At 36.3% G+C, this 17,904-nt stretch overlaps 1 protein-coding gene and 1 pseudogene across 1 annotated transcript in view; one reads left to right on the top strand and one right to left on the bottom strand.

The window, feature by feature from the left end:
- The window catches only part of CAPZA2 (capping actin protein of muscle Z-line subunit alpha 2), a 56,257-nt gene that overhangs the window by 27,121 nt on the left and 11,232 nt on the right, over positions 1-17,904 (bottom strand). The window contains exon 2 of the mRNA XM_034670953.1: positions 23-86. Coding sequence (XP_034526844.1) covers positions 23-86 — 64 coding nt within the window. The remainder of the gene's footprint in view (positions 1-22; positions 87-17,904) is intronic.
- LOC105236812 lies at positions 8,091-16,830 on the top strand (annotated as a pseudogene).

The raw sequence follows: 17,904 nt of genomic DNA, 5'->3' as shown, positions 1-17,904 counted from the left end.
GTGCTATGAATTAAACACTCACCATTAAACACCTCATTAAATTCTCCAGGAGGGGCATGAATAATGAATTTTGCTGCTATACGCACCTAAAATAGAAATAAAGATATAAATGTTCCATGGCATAGGCCTCTGCTAAAATAACCAAAAATACATTCAAAGTTATACTACTTCAAAGTTCTACTGAAAATGGCTTAAAGATTTTTTTCAAAGATAATGATACTTCCTCAAACATCTTAACTTTATTACTGTTTCAATCATTTATTATAGGCTGAATGCAGATAAAATACATATTTAACACATTTAAAGATTCAAAGCTACCTACATATACACATTTTCTCATAAGTAAATTCTTTTAAACTACAATGGAAAAAAAGTATCAATCAAGAAAATTTGTATGTGCAAAGATGTATTTAGGTATAATAAAGAAAACAGATACACTAAATTTATATTTCCTTAAAATCACTAATTAGTGAAAAATGTATAAAAGAAGGGTTTTTAACATGAGACCTGACTGGACCTTAGGAAATCTTAGTTCAAAGACACACGAGAGAGAAAATATCAACAGGTATACTGACAGGCATATTTTAAGAGAATAAAGGTCATGTCTGATAAAGAGATCAATCACTAATGAAAATAAGAGCTTAAATGGCATGCCCAATATTCTAGTTTAATGAAGAAGTCTTGAATATTTATAACAGTTTTCCAATCAAACTCTGACTACCCCAGCAACTTCTAACTAAGCTGTGGCAGACTTTCCCAAAAGCGCAGTCCCCCAACAACAGTATCAGCAGCAGCAGCAGCAATCTTATCAGAAACTCAGTCATGGGCCCCACCCTGACTGGATGAGACTCTCTGGAAACAGGCCCAGGAAACACTATTTAGACAAGATATCCAGGTGGTTTATTAATGCACATTCATGTATTTGCTGAATTCAATACTGCCGAGGGTGGCAAAAACAATTATTTTCATATTTCCCATTTATCAGCACTGTCACTGTTCTAATGTGGAAACTAAAAATAACGGAAAGAAAAGGAAACAGTAATAATGTTTGTGTGTAGATGTGTATAGGTGCATGCATCTAAGTACACGTGATTTTCAGAGGAGACAGATGAAAAGAGGTTATCTACGGCTAGAAAGAAGATGTTCCTAGTTAAAGGCCACAAATGTGACAAGGCGTTAAAAAGGTAGAAAATGTCAATTTAAAACAAAAAGAAAAGATTCTGTAGTCTGGAACACTGAACAGTTTGAAGTAAAATCTCTGTTATGGGATACCACTGTGAGATAACAGTGATGAAAATAATTTTTTTTAAATGGGACTATTTAGTGCTTAACAAGCACTCTACATGAATCATGTCATTTATTCTTCACAACCACCTTATGAGGTAGTTCCTATTATGTATCTGCATTTTTTTTTTTTTTTGATGAGGTAACTGAAGCAGTAGAAGTTACGTAACTTGGTCTGATTCTGAATCTACACTTTATTCACTACAACACTATGCTGCTTCTCAGATTTAAAATAGTTTTGGTAGAATGGGTACAATCTTCCCACCAAAAGATGAACATGTAGCCACCAAACAACTGTCTCAATATAAACTTTTTTTTGGTGTTTAAAATGTCAATACCAACAGCATAAAAGAAACAGAAAATTCCTTAAAAGACACAAGTTCACTCAAGAAGAAACAGATAACCTGCATATTCCTAAGATCTATTAAATAAACTGAGTTTGTTGTTAAAAGCCTTCCAACAAATAAAATTCCAGGTTTTCTTACACCAAACATTTAAGGAAGAAATAATACCAATTACACACAAATTATTCCAGAAAAACGAGGGGAACACTATCCAATTCATTTTAAAACAACAGTGTTATCCTGTAACAAAGACATATATCTCAAGAAATACAACTCACAACAAACATATCTCTCATGAACACAGATCTAAAATCCTCAATAACATAACAGAAAATTGAATCTAGGATTATACAGAAAGGATAACACATCATGACCAAGTATAATCCCGGAACTGTAGAGCTGTTTCAATACTGAAAACCAATGACAGCAATTCGCAATACCAAGTGATTAAAGATAAAAAACCACAGATCATTTCAAAAGATGCAGAAAAATTATTTGATAACATTGAACAACTAATCATGACAAAAACTCAGCAAACTAAAAAGAAAATGTCCTTAATCTAATAAAAGGTATCTGCAAATAAAGCCTACAAGCTATCATCCTTAATGGTGAAAGACTGAATACTTTCCCCCTAAAATCAGAAATGAGACAAGAATGTTCCCACTACTACTATTCAACCTCATATTGTCTTAGTGCAATAAGACATTTCACAGATAAAATAAAACTTTCTACTTACAGACATGACTGCTTACAGTGAAAAATCCCAAGGTAAAAAATAATAATTCGTGTGTAAATCTAACGAAACATGTACAGGACTAGTGTGCTGAAAACTACACAAATACTGATGAAAGAAATCAAAGAAGAGCTAAATAAATGGAGAGATATGTTATGTTCATAGACTGGAAGACTCAATAATGTGAAGATGACAATTTTTCCCAACAATTCTATAGATTCAAGGGAGGCCCAATCAAAATCAAAGCAGAATTTTTCTTTTTTTTTTTTCTTTTAAAGATTTTCTTTTTTTTTTTTAAAGATTTTATTTATTTGACAGAGACAGAGACAGCCAGCGAGAGGGGGAACACAAGCAGAGGGAGTGGGAGAGGAAGAAGCAGGCTCATAGCGGAAGAGCCTGATGTGGGGCTCGACCCCACAACGCCGGGATCAAGCCCTGAGCTGAAGGCAGACGCCTAACCGTTGTGCCACCCAGGCGCCCCAAAGCAGAATTTTTCTGATAAACATCAACAGGCTGATTCTAACACTGATAGGTTTTCTATATTATTACTTTTCTATGTATAAAGAATGTAATGAATGCATATTATTTTGGCCATGTATTAAGACCCCCCCCCCGCCAAATGTAAGCAAGATTAAAAAAATCACTGTGTTGAGCAAAATAACCACAAACATATACACATGGCATTAAAAATAGATTCTGGTTAGGAAATGAGAGAATGAAATATGTTATTTTACACCCTTAATAGTAAATGCAAAGTTGTAAAGACAAATGAACAAGGATAGCTAAAACAATTTTGAAAAAGAACAAAATTGGAGAATTCACGCTATCTGATTTCAAGACTTATCACTGGATCTGAACTAAATGGAGAAAGGGTATCTTTTCAACAAAGGATATTCAAACAATTAGATATCCATGAGCAAAAACATGAACACCAACCTAATCCTCACACCTTATAAAAAAAATTACATAAAAATGGATCATGCCTCTAAAGGTAAGCCAAGAAACTTAAAAAAATCAAAAAGAAACAAGAAAATCTTCATGACCTGGGGTTAGGCAAAAAACTCTTGGACATATTAAACCATGATCCATTAAAAAGAAAAAGACTGATAAATTTGACTTCATTGAAATTAAAACCTTTTGCCTTGGTGAAGACACTGTTAAGAGAATGAAAAGACAAGCTACAAACCTAGAGAAAATATTAGCAAATCAAATATCTGACAAAGGACTTGTATCCAGAATATAAACACTCAAAAGTCAACAGTAAGAAAATAGTAAGCAAAAGATGGACACTTCAGTGGACAGGATATACAGAAGACAAATAAATGCACAAAAGGATGTGCAACATCATAAATCATTAGGGAAATGAATACTGAAATCATGAAACACTACTACATACCTAACAGAATGGCTAAAATAAAAAAAGACTGATAATATCAAACGCTGCTAAGGATGCAGAACTGGAACTCTAATACATGGCTGTGGCAGCCCAAAATGGTACCAACCAGCCTGGAAAACAGTTTGGCAATTTCTTATAAAGTTAAGCACGCACCACCTAACAATCTTACTTCCAGGTATCTACCCTAGAGAAATGCAAACCTATGTCCACACAAAAATCTGTTCACTGGGATACCTGGGTGGCTCAGTCAGCTGAGTGTCAGACTCTTGATTTCAGCTCAGATCATGATCTCAGGGTCATGGGATCCAGCCCCATGTAGGGCTCTGCACACACATTCACACCCCTGCGCCCACCCGCTCTCTCTCTTTTAAAAAGGAAAAAAAAAAAAAAAATCGGGCACCTGAGTGGCTCAGTTGGTTAAGTGTTTGCCTTCGGCTAGGGTCATTATCCTTGAGTCCTGGGATGGAGACCCACCCATCAGGCTCCCCACTCAGTGGGGAGTCTGCATCTTCCTCCCCCTCTGCTCCTCCCAACCCCCAGCCCTGGGCTCGTGCTCTCTCCTCTCTCTCTAATAAATAAATAAATAATCTAAAAAAAAATGTATTCACAAACACTCAAAACTGGAAACAACCCACAACCCAAATGTCCGTAAATGGGTGAATGTATAAAAGATGATGTTGCTACATAATGGAATACTACTATATGTTTTCAAAATTGCTTTCTTCTAAATGTTTAAAATTACTATTAAAATCAAAAGCCAAAATATAAAAAATAATTTTAAACAGGCACAGGTGGAGTAGAGTATGGAAGCAGTGCATGGTAAATGTACATTAGAATCTATTATAATTATTTAAATGTCTTAACTTCTTAATTTCCTTCATCACACCCTGCCCCCGCCACTGAGGTAAGGAGCTGTGAGCATTTAAAACAAAGTCTTAAACATTACCACAGGCAACAAATAAAAACTGGTAACTTGCTGACGAATTTATCAATATTTCTTTCGAAAACATTTAGAATTTTGATTAGTTTGGTTTTTCTTTTAAGATTTTTTATTTATTTATATGAGAGAGAGAGAGCATGAGCAGGGGGAATCATAGAGGGAGAGGGAGAAGGGCTCTACCCCAAGAACCTGGGACAATGACATAAGCTAAAGGTAGAGGCATAACCGGCTAAGCCATCCAGGCGCCCCAAGGTTATTGTTTCTAACAGTACTAATGACTTATAAAACTGACAAAATTAAAGTACTAAGAGCAAGCACTATATATATATAGCATATTTGGTGATACAATTAGCTGAGCTGTTGAGCTTTAAAATTTTAAGTTGTTTGAAAAAAAAGGCATATACCTTTTAGAACTTAAGTTCTCTTTGGAGTTTTTACCAAGAAAACAAAAATGATCTAAATTTTCTTCCTATAGACTTACTGACCCTTGTTATTGCTAAATGTATGCATTTAGCATGCAGTAACCAAAAACAGTTAACAGATTGCTCACAATACCCAAAGTGACTGGTGGGTCAAAAGAAGCACCATTAAGGATAGGTCATAGGGGCTGTCTGTGAACCCAAAACACAACCTGGATTACACCAGCTATGCCTGGATATTATAATTTGGTCTTTGTGAATTTCACTAAGAAGACTGTGATTTTTGGATTTCTCAGGTGTTAAAGGAAAGGAAGTACATCGGCCACAGTAAATGCATAATTGTCTTCTAAGTAATTATCAGGGTATTTTCTAAGCACTGCTATAGACTCAATGTTTCCCTACATCCATCCTTCCCAGCCAACTTTTTTTATCTCTTAAAAACTATTTATTCTAGCCCACTTCTAACTCCAAGAAAAGAAAAATGGTCAAACAACAAGAAGTCCCAAGAGTAGAATGAATTTCTGAAAATAATCAAAACCATATTTCCTTGAAGTTTTTCTAATATACATTGAATTATACTCTATTTACCCTTTGGAATATTACAGCTTTTCTGGAAGAGCCCAGTGAATTATTAGATATATTCCCATGCCCTCTGCTAAATCTTCTGCATTACCCACCATCTTCCTCCACATATTATGCAAAATCAAGTCCTTCTAAACTGGAATCAGATTCAGGAAAGAGTTATTTTATTGTTCTTTTGGGGGGAGCGGCAGAGGGGGAGGAGAGGGAGAATCTTTATCAGATTCAGGAAAGTTATTTTATTATTTCTTCCTTTTTTTTTTTTTTTTTTGAGGTGGGGGCAGAGGGAGAGGAGAGAGAGAATCTTGAGAGCCCGGCGTGGGGCTTGAGCCTAAGACCCTGAGATGATGATCTGAACAGAAATCAAGAGTTGGACCCTTGACTGACTGAGCCACCCAGGTGTCCCCCCTCTTTTTTTAGAGAAAGCAAGAGGGGAGAGGGACACAGGGAGAGGAGAGAGAATCTACTTTATTGTATTTCTAAACTGCAATTCTAGATTGGTGGGGGTGGGAGAGTGGGGGGGAGGTGTGGCTAGATGGGAGATTACCTCTTACCTATGTTAGTCACCGGCAGCTCATAGGCACACTTCATAACAACTGCCACCAAGAAGGGCAGTTTTAAAAAGTTAACCTATTAGTGTAGAGCTTAATGTACTGATCTGAGCTAAAAGCTGAAAGAGCTATATTTTTCCTTTTCTATCTCTTGGATCCAAATAATATTTGTGTAAAATATGCACAAAGATAAACATAACATAAAAAACGTATTCTATTCCTTTGTGCTTCTGGTAAAAGAGCAAATACCACATGTGACTATAAAGTTACTTATACAGAAGATAAAGTGGTATATTCAAAACAATATCCAAAATGTTAGCATACATTAATCCCACAAAAAAATAACTTCTGCCTATCAACTGAGTTAACACAGAAGTGTTACTGTCATTTTTTTACACAATGTTTTTCTTATGGGTTTTTTTTTTTTTAAGATTTATTTAAGAGAGACAGAGAGACAGAGAGTGCATGAGAAGGGGAACCTCAAGGAGGCGCAGAGCCCAAAGTGGGGCTCAATCACAGGACCTGAGATCAGGACGTGAACTGAAACCAAGAGTCAGACACTTAACCAACTGCACCACCCAGGCACCCCTTTCTTCCTTTAAAAGAAATTCCACAATTAAAACAACAAATTAAGTAATGATAGTAATGTGTAGTAACTCACAGAATAAAATAAGAATCCATAAGTCCATACTGACACAAAGAAATGAATGAACAAGGGAAAGCTCTTCATTAGAGTAGAATTTCAACTTATCAATGCAGAAGGAATGACTGAATTAGAAAATCACCTTGAGGACCACCACAGTAATTGTTGCAAGCAAGAATCATCAAGAGATGCTAAAATTTATGGATAAAAGCATGGTAAAATGACAACAGGACATTTACGTGATCTGAAAAGTATCTTTCCAAATAATTATAAAGGGTAAATGTAATTTTACATTGAAGAAACTTGCCAACATACCATCTTTACCAAATGATCAAAGTTGTAGATAATAGGAAAAACTGACATCATATGCCTCCTAATAGGATATACTGAGGATACATCACTTACAGCCAAAAATTCATAGGCTGAATCTAATCACGAGGAAACATCAAACCAAAATTGAGGTGCAATCTACAAAATAACTAGTCCAGACTCTTCAAAAGTTAGGTCATAAAAACAAACAATGCTGAGAAATTGTTCCAGATTAAAGACATTACAATAAAATTCAATATGATCCTGAATCGGATCCTGGACCAACAACTGGTGAAACAGGAATAGGGTCTGTTGATTAGAAAACAGTATTGTATCAGTATAATTTCCTGATTTTGATAACTGCATTGTGGTTAGGCAACAGAAAGCCCTAAACAGTGAAGGACTTACAGAGTAGGAAAAAAAATTTCTCTTCTACTCTGAGATTATGGGGATTTTCTCCTATGTATTTTTAAATTTTAAAATTTTGCTCTTTGCATTTAGGACTTTAATCCACCTGGGACTGATTTTTGTGTATGATGTGAGATAGAGATACATTTTTTAAATTACACCGTCATATGGATAAATAAAACAACCTAATACTATTTGTTAAAATGTCTAGCTTTCCGAGTGAACCAACACAAAACAAGACAAAGGGGGAAAAAAGTATCTTACATATTCACAATATTTTTAAAATGTGAGTTACTTCTTTATTTCAGTCACAGATATGAAAAACATGTCATACACTTTAATAAAATCCAAGTCCTTCTAAATAAAATATGTCAGTTAATTTAGCAGTCATCCTTCAGGTGTAATTGCAAAAATGTAATTTCCTCAAGGAACTTCTAAATATTCAATATCAGAAGGCAACAGGAAGAGATGCTGTCCTATTACTATGGAGGCACTGGCTAACATTAAGAAAATATCAAGTAAGTAATGTAAAATTAAATTAATATTCCATTTCTTCTTGCAAACCACTTATTTTGTTTTAAAGACTTCCAACAGCTATCTCTGGAAGTGGTGAATAATTCATTTTTATACATAAAAATTCTAGTATGGTTATTTAGGCATTGCTGCAATTCACAATGAGCCACTGTGTCCTTAAAATCAAGTTAAATAATTTTGGGTTAAATAGAAGATTCTAATTACTTGCATTCTAATTAAGATATGACTCTATCTACCATTTTTGTTTGTTTACAATAGTTTGAAACAACTCATGATTCTGGAGACTCAAAAACAATTCGTTATAATTTAGACCTTATAAAAAAACAAAGTGAATGGGTACTTTTTTGATGTTTCATCTATGGCTAAACATAGTTAACTTCACTTTTTCATTAAACATCTACACAAATTGTGTTTGAGGAGTGTTGTAATTGTTTAATACAAATTTTCAAATGACAAAAACCTGTCTTTGTATTACCCATCAAAATCACTTACTTCAAGAGTTCTCTCTCATGACCCAGCAATCTCATACCGGTTTTTACATAAAAGAAATCAATGCATATGTCCACAAAAATAATGCATAAGAATGTTCGTAAGCAGCCTTATTCATAATAACCCTAGATGTCCATCAAGAAGAAAATGGGGGTGCATGGCTGGCTCAGTGGGAAGAGTGAACAACCTTTGATCTTGGGGTTGTAAGTTCAAGTCCATGTTGGGTTGTAGAGATCACTTAAATAAATAAAACTTAAAAAAAAAAGAGGAAAATGGATAAATTAACTGGGGTACTGATGCAAGCAATACCATGAATAAATCACAAAAAGAAGTTGAGTGGAAAGAAGCCAGACATACACAAAAAATGCATACTGTGTGATTCCATTTATAAGACATCCAAAATCAGGGAAAACTAATCTATGGTGATAAAAGTTAAAGTATGGCTGGGCAAAGGGTGTAGGAATTGATTAGAAAGAAGCATAAGGGAATTTTCTGAAGTAAGAGAAAATGTTCTTTAAGTGAATGGTGGTTGCACACATACTGTGAAAATTCACTGAACTGAGTATTTAAGACTTGTGTATTTTATGGCAGGCAAATTATACCTCAACTAAAAAAAATTTTTTTTAATCTCCCATATATATATGATAGCACATCTTATTTTTATTATGTACAAAATGTTAACTTTAAAAACTTAGTAACCATAGACATACAGATAGCCAACAGACACATGAAAAGATGCGCATCATCACCTGTCATCAGGGAACGCAAATCAAAACTACAATGAGATATCACTTCAACACCTGTCAGAATGGCTAAAATTAAAAACAAGAAACAACAGGTGTTGGCAAGGACACAGAGAAAAGGGACCTTCTTATTGTTGGTGGAAATGCAAACTGATGCAGCCATGCTGGAAAACAGTTTGGGGGATCCTCAAAAAGTTAAAAAACAGAACTACCCTACGATCCAGCAAATGCACTACTGGGTGTTTACAGAAGGGATACAAAAACACTAATTCAAAGGGGTACATGCATCTCTATGTTTATAGCAGCATTATGTACAACAGCCAAACTATGGAAGCAGCCTAAGTATCCACTGATTGATGAATGGATAAAGAAGATGTGGTGTGTGTACACACACACACACACGCACACACACCATGGAATACTACTTAGCCATAAAAAAGAATGAAATCTTGCCATTTACAACAACATGAATGAAACTACTAGACAGCACAATGCTAAGTGAAATAAGTCAGAGAAAGACAAATACCATGATTTCACTCATATGTGGAATTTAAGAAACAAAACAAATGAGCAAAGGGAAAAAAAGACAGATAAAAAACAGCCTCCTAAATAGAGAAAAACTGATAGTTGGTTACCAGAGAGAAGGTGGGTGAGGGGATGGGTGAAATAGGTGATGGAGATTAAGAAGTGCACATGTCATGATGAGTAACAGGTGACTGAAATAAAAATTTAGGGGCACCTGGCTGGCTCAGTAGATGGAATGTGCAACTCCTGATCTCAGAGTTGGGGGGTTCGAGCCCCATGTTGGGTATAGAGATTACTTAAATAAATAAAATATTTTTTAAAAAAGGTTAAAAAAAAACTTTAGTAACGATTATAATTAATGAGTGAGATATTATTTACTTATTTTCTAAGAATCACAAACCTTTAACATTTAATTTTTATTGCTAAAAATCCACAAACTATATTTATCCAACATTTTGCTTTCTTTTTTTTAAGTAGACTCCACACCCAATGTGGGGGTTTGAACTCACGACCCCAAGATCAAGCATCGCATGCTCTACTGACTGAGACAGCCAAGCACCCCCAACACTTCATTTTCCTAGAAAATACAGTAAAAAAAAGTTAGAGGTAAAAGTTTTAAAGAAACAAAAATTAAGAACCTTTGGCTTTCATTCTGAATTAGAGAGAGTAGTACGTTGGCATAAATCTATACTACCTAGGATATCTGTCTCAGTCTCCTTAAAAAATACTGGGGGTTTTAGGGTGCCTGGATAGCACAGTTGGTTGAGCACCTGACTCTTGGTTTCGCCTCAGGTTGTGATCTCAGGGTTGTGAGATTGAGCCCCGTGTTGGGATCCATACTCAGTGCACAGTCTGCCTGGTACTCTCTCTCCCTCCTCTTCTGCCCCTCCCCCCTGCACTTGCACTCTCTTTCTCTCTCTCAAATACATAAATATTTTTTTTTTAGATTTTATTTATTTATTTGACAGAGAGAGACAGCGAGAGAGGGAACACAAGCAGGGGGAGTGGGAGAAGCAGGCTTCCTGCTGAGCATGGAGCCCGATGTGGGGCTCAATCCCATCACGACATAAATAAATCTTTAAAAAAAAATACTGGGACATTTTTGCTTACATTAAGGACTCTGGTCAGATAATATTTTTACTCATTTCCTTTATCAGTGGACAATTTATAAGAAGGAAATCTCAATGCTCACACTGAATAAACTGAAGCCACCTTTCTAAGAAATCCCACACTAATGAAATGTCTACATTTTGAACTCTACATAGTTTTCATCAACTAGATTCTCTTTGCAGGGAAGACTTGACTGATAAGGATTGATGAAGTATGACATCCTAGGGAAGGGGGGAGACCAAGTAAATAATACAGGGTAAAATACCCTTAACACTTCAGTTCTAAATCATTGCACCAACTATATAAATGTTACAGTTGTATCTATCAAGTCGCAGGAAAATATGTTAGAGTTTGTTCTTGAAAAGTTATATTAAAATCTCCTATTGAATATACTTTAAAAAACTGTGGCTAACTTTCCATCTCTTATGCTTCCAAAATTCTCAATGTTTAACACTGATTTAGTCTGGGAAGAAAAAGAAATTCAGAGAGAAAAGAAAAAGAAAACCAGAGAGGAAACAGACTTTGCCTATATATTACTTTGAGTGCTTAGAATGGTGCCTGGCAGATAGAAGACTCTCAAGTATTTGCTGAATAACAATTAAACATCCAATATCCCCAACAGGCAAGATTCCTGTTGCCCCTGCCCGATACTCTGCGCTCAGTAGATAGTTACTATATGTTGAATAAATCAACAAGCAAGGGGCGCCTGGGTGGCTCAGTCGTTAAGCATCTGCCTTCGGCTCAGGGTGTGATACCAGGGTCCTGGGATCGAGCCCCACATCAGGCTCCTCCGCTGGGAGCCTGCTTCTTCCTCTCCCACTCCCCCTGCCTATGTTCCCTCTCCCGCTGGCTGTCTCTCTGTCAAATAAAAAAAAAATCTTAAAAAAAAAATAAATTTACAAGCAAGAATAAACTCTAACATTTATTTAGAACATTTAGGGAATGTAGTATTTAAATGAACATTTTAAGAGTTATCACTAGTACAATTCTATACATCAACTGTTAATTTTCAAATAAACTACACTCAAAACCACAAAACTTATGCTAATATAAGGAAGCAGTATAGTGTATACTCTCTGGAGTCAGAATGACTGGGTTGGATTTTCATCTCCACTACTCATTAGCTATGTAAACATAGGTAAATATATAATATTAGCTATTATTAGCAATAACAATAGTAGATAATAAGTATACCTGTATTAGTATAGCTCTAGTATTAAAAATAGCCCTGGAACACAGATATTTTCACATTACATGTTAGTTTCTTTGTGCCCTACAGTGATAGAAGGGTGGCATCCACCCAGGGATTTCTGTGTTGTCTGCAGTGCATTCATTTCCATATACCGACATCCTTTCTCCTCACTTGGAAATCATCCTTTCCCTCTCCACTTGACTCTGGTCATCTAGAAACCAGTGACAGCAACACTGGAGAAAAAGCTGGTTTCCTAGCCACATGGCTGGAAAGTGCAAGATCTGCACTTTTATCTAAGACAAATGATCTGTACCCAAGTTTTGATCTTTTTAACTTCTATAAACTTCCATTTTTTACAGGGAAATTAAGGCAATGAAATATACCATTATTTCTAAAACTTTTAAAACCCCTGCCTGTTAGATAAAATAAGATGTTATCTACAATTACTCTGAGATAGCTGTTATTATTTTTAATTTATGAAAGAGAAAACAGATATCCAGAATTGGAATTTGAATGAAATGTTCAAATGAAGTCCAAGGTTTTTTATAGAGCTGCCTCCCAGTACAGCATCATCTTTCTGTGATGGTTCAGAAGACAGGCTGAAGACAAAAGAAAACTCTAGGCAATCTCATCTCCTTCCACCACTTCAATTATCCCCACACAACACCACAGCTCTCAAATCTATACATCTACCACGTTGTTCGTCAACATCAAGATGCATTTTTCTAAGTATAACTTATTTACTAGAAATCTCCATCAAAATGTCTCAAAGATACTTTAGACTGTCTCACCCAAACCTACTCCCTTCTATTCTTTATAAAATTACTGGCACCACCTAGAAATCATTCTCATTTTCCCTCTCTCCCTCTGGCACACAATCAGTGAGTGTCTGTCTCTCTTGCTCAAATCCCACTCCCCCTTCTTCGATTCCATTCCACTTAGACCCACTTTGTTCAGCATTGTTATAACAGCAATCCTGTCTTACAATCTTCTCCAAAATTCATTTTCCATTCTACCACTAGACTGGTATTTTTCAATGCAAATTCGGATGCTTCCTCCTGCTTAAAATCATCTAACGGTTCCCCCACTGCCAACAAAATAAAGTCCAAAGTCCCTAATATAACATATAAAGCTTCTCCATATCTGAAGGCTATAAAATGTAATTGTTAACAGCATAAATTCTAAAATAAGACTATATGGACTCAATTACAGCTCCACTGCCTACCACCTGTATGACCACAAGCAAATAAAATTCTGTTTCCTTACTTGCAGTAAATGATACAATACACTTAGAAAAGTGCCTGGCACAGAGCAAGCACTCAAATAATAGCTACTACTTTTTTACTCTGCCACTTACCAGCTCCTACAGCCTATCCACTCCTTTTCTCATACCACATATACACAATACTGGAGCCTCAGCACTCCATTCAGTCTCTCAAACAGGAACCCTTGTCTTCTGTGCCTCCACATCACTGCACACATTATGATCTGGCCATCTTTTATCTACTGTGGTAAATTATACACAACAGCAGACTTTCTTAAGCTCTGCAAGTTATCAGAAGAAATGATGACAAAGAAAGGCAAACTCAAAGATCAAATTATACCATTAAAAATTTTTTTGGGGGGGTGCACCTGGGTTGCTTAGTTAAGCATCTAACTTCAGATCACATCATGATTTCAGGGTCCTGGGATCGAGCCTTGCCCACTGGGGCTCCCCTCTCAGTGGGGAGTCTGCTTCTCCCTCTCCCTATGCCCCTCCCTCCACTAGTGTTCTCTTTTTCTCAAATAAATAAAATCTTTAAAATAAATACATAAATTCTTGATGCATTATTAGTATAGCAATCATTAGTAAATACTTTTGATAAACAGTATTATTAGGACCTGTGGTATAAGGTCTAAAATTAAGGACCAGTATTATGCGTGCTCTGACATGTGGGGAAAACCAGGAGGGCCTTGAATGGCCTAACTGCAAGTTCCTATCCTCATTCTGCTCCTGCAGATAAGGTCCCCAAGTCAGACAACCTTCTTTATCACAGGGAACAGGCGCAGTTCCTGCTTATGCCGAGGAGCAGGCTCCAGTTCCCTGCCAGTCTGCAGAATTCTTCAAACAAGCTGATCACATCTTCCTGTGGGAACTAAGGATCACTCCACCCTGTTGATAGTACAAAACCTGCATTCCACGGCCTCTCCTTGTTCACTCTGTTCCCAAGTGCAACCTTCAAGTGGCCCTACACAGTGTGCTGTGTCCCCTTCTCCTCGGCGGTTGAGTATATGTGATTATATAAACTGCTGTTCGTCTAATCTGTCTGGTATCATAACCCTAAGGTAGGTACCCCTCCCTCACCAACAGAAAGAAGAGGAGGAGAATAAAATAAGATCTGGCAAGCTCAAATTAAGATATGTAACTGGGGACTAAGAAGCAAGGAACTCAGCTATTTAAAAAATATATTTTAAGCAAGCAAGCGAGTTGATATATGGCCCAAACATTTAGAAGGGCAAGAGAGAGATTCTTCAAAGATCTTTATTTTTATTTCAGACATAAATTTACAACTGTGGTTATCTAGTTTCCTATTCTCCAAAGGATTTGAAGAGAGGAAGGAAAGGTTGACAGTTGTACTTAGAACATTAAAAAAAGGAAAGGTCTGAGCCAACCTGACAAAGGCTGAAGAAAACAAAGTTCCTTTATAGGAAAAAAAAAATTACAATCAAGTCCTGAAATTCAGGAGCTAATCAAACCTCTTCAAAAGAGAGCTCTACAATTCTTAGTAAATAAGTTTTTATCTAAGAATAACGATAAGCTTACAGATAAAAGCTGAAAATAATGATCAGGATTTTGAATTACAGACGACGTGGATTAAACATCTCAAAACCTCCAGACTTACTGCAACTCTACTGAGTGATCAAATAATTGGGAAAAGTCCTGTGGATGTGGTCAGTGGAGTGGAAGATGAATTAGAGACTCTTCCACAATTTTAGGCAATGTTCCTCTACTCTTTTCTATTGTGTGGCCTATGAAAAACTCCTTGCTAGTTTCCTTACTAAATTAGTTTTAAATAGTGAGAAATGGTCTTTGATAGAGCAAATTAGAAGACCTGAAAGTCAAATGGACTTCCTCAAAAATGAACACTGTGCCATGCTGGTACTGTTTCGAGACACTGTTCAACCTTCTCTGGATCAGAATACTCACAAATGCCTGAAGAAAGTGGACACAATTCAGTTGTAAATCATTAAATTGCTCAGACAAGCAGAAAAAAGGATATTCATGTTTCAATATCAGATGAAGTTGATTCCACTATCCTTACAGAGAATTCTCCAAATCCTTTCCCCTTTTACTTCTCCACTAGGTAAAAGTACAATTCATTTTGATAAATTCAAGAAAACTGTCTCCTGCTTTCTACCAGGCACTACTTTCTGTTTGTGAATGTTTGCAGGCAGTCATTTAGGATCGGAGGTATCTCAGATTGCAGACAGTAAAAAAGTACATTAATGCTGGGATGCTGCCTGCCATCAACTGTTCCTCATGTGCTACAGGCAAGAGCAGAGGTGATGATGCCCTGCCTACTGTGTAGAACATGCGTACACCCAGAGCCTACAGAAAGAAATCAATTTCCCCATACACTTTCCAATTTGATCAAGAAGCCAGATGATAAGCAAAGCAAATAATACTGGTGAGTTATGTGGCATTCACACATCATGTTGGACCAACATGTGTAGAAACCAAACATTAACCACGATGGGGAGAGATTAGTCACAACATCCAGAAAGATGACTACTTGTGGCTCAATCCTGTGGAGTGGTGGTGCCTTATTTTTCTACAGAAGTTCTCAATTCCTTGGTTCTTTCAGTGTTGCAACAAATATAAATAGAAGATAAGGCACATCTGGTATACGAAGCCATCATCAAAATCCTTGGCATCATGGCATGCACTAACCATCCGGATAAATATTAAAATCGAGTACTGAATTGTTGCTCTTGGTCTCCGGTGATCAGAAAGATTAGTTAATACAACGCATTAAGTGTTTATACCATCCTATGCTTCCTCGACTACAGAATATGGAAGCATGCAATCTTATCTTACACCTACACTGCTGAGTAAGACTGAAAAACTTCTCCAGGATGGAGACATAAAGAGGGAAGGCTGGATGCACATAAACTCCACAAGGACCTTCTGCCTTGCAGGCCTCAACTGTCACTCTGCCTTAGTGCTAGAGTGCCCCCTTCTCAAGCAAAACCAAGCTTCATGATGAAATGCCAGAGAGAGGTGACTAGATCCCTCTGGCCTAGGGTGCCCGTTTGCAATGTCTATTACTGGAAGAGGGGAGCATCTGGCAGTGTTACTTCAGCTTTATCTGCTAGAATATGCAGATACAACAGGGTGGGAGAGTTTCCTACAGATTGCCAATCAATTGTTGCCACAATTTACAGAAACTGTTGACGAAATTAATGTTAATTCAACAACCCATGTCTACGAATTCTCCAGATTTTTCTGATACTTTTGCTGGATGCAGTAAATTGGCAAAATTTTTAAAAACATTAAGGTAAAACTTTAGATCCAGGAGATTTTAAGACTGTCTGAAAAAGACACTGATTCTTTAGCAGGCAGCTGGAAGGCCTCACCAAAGCAGCTATAAGAGTAAGCTGACAAAAATTTAATTTAAATTTTTAAAAAAGCCTCGAGCAACTGAAAAGAAGAGGGGAAAGGAGATGAAAGCATAAAAAGCAGACAAGCAAGTGCATGGAAACACATATACACACACCACACAAATAGCTACCTGGAATCATTAAATCTAGAGGCAAATAGCCCTGCATACCACAGTAGATACATGGGAGAGACCTACACTGAAAATTATTTGTTGTTTATCTTAAATTCAAATTTAACCAGGCATCTTACATTTTATCTGAGAACCCTGCCAACATCCCCTTTAATTTCCCTATGTTGGACATTACCCCACATAATTATCTCCTTCCTGTTTAAGTCATGAGAAAAGAGAGTTGACTTTTCCCAGATCTGGATGCCTGTCAAATTTTGCTTGGAAAGCTTTTGAAAACATAGATTCCCATGTTCTATTCCAGATCTACTGAATCCACCTCTAGAGCACTGAGACCTAGAAATCTGTATTTTAGAAAATCTCCTCCAGGTGATTCTGATGTGGTCAGATATTGTATCTACTGCCCTAGAAGGGATTGTATAAGCAAAATTTGAGGTGTTGATTATCTGAAGAAAGGTTTCACAGGTTTCACCTGATTCTTAAGGAATATGATACCAAAGAGAGTCACTGCCTTAGAGACTAGTAAAATAAAATTAAAAAGAACTATCATGCATTTTTCCACTTCAACTGCAAAATTACTTGACACTGTCTCCTACAACTCTGTAAAAACTGCCCATGTCTTTTTGAGAGTTACAAGTAAAATAAATATAGAGAAGACTTTTTTGAATTCTATCATAAATAGTTTATAATGAAGTGATCACTACTGCATGTCTGTGTTATAGACTAACTTATTTGAATATTCTTAAAAGTGGTAATTTTTGGTAAGTTTTCCTTAAGAATTTTTTCCTTTATAACATTATATTTCCTTTATAACATTCTGAATGGTAATTAAAAACAAAGCCACTGTCATTTAACCTAAAGCTAGGTCATCTACTGAATTAAAAGGAATGTTTCTTTAAATATGTTTTTACCATTTAAGAGTAAAAAACCCATGAA

The sequence above is a fragment of the Ailuropoda melanoleuca genome, chromosome 1, assembly GCF_002007445.2.
Source record: "Ailuropoda melanoleuca isolate Jingjing chromosome 1, ASM200744v2, whole genome shotgun sequence".
Taxonomy (NCBI): domain Eukaryota; kingdom Metazoa; phylum Chordata; class Mammalia; order Carnivora; family Ursidae; genus Ailuropoda; species Ailuropoda melanoleuca.
The sequence above is the reverse complement of the archived record's forward strand: the minus strand, read 5'-3'. Positions and strand labels throughout refer to the sequence as shown.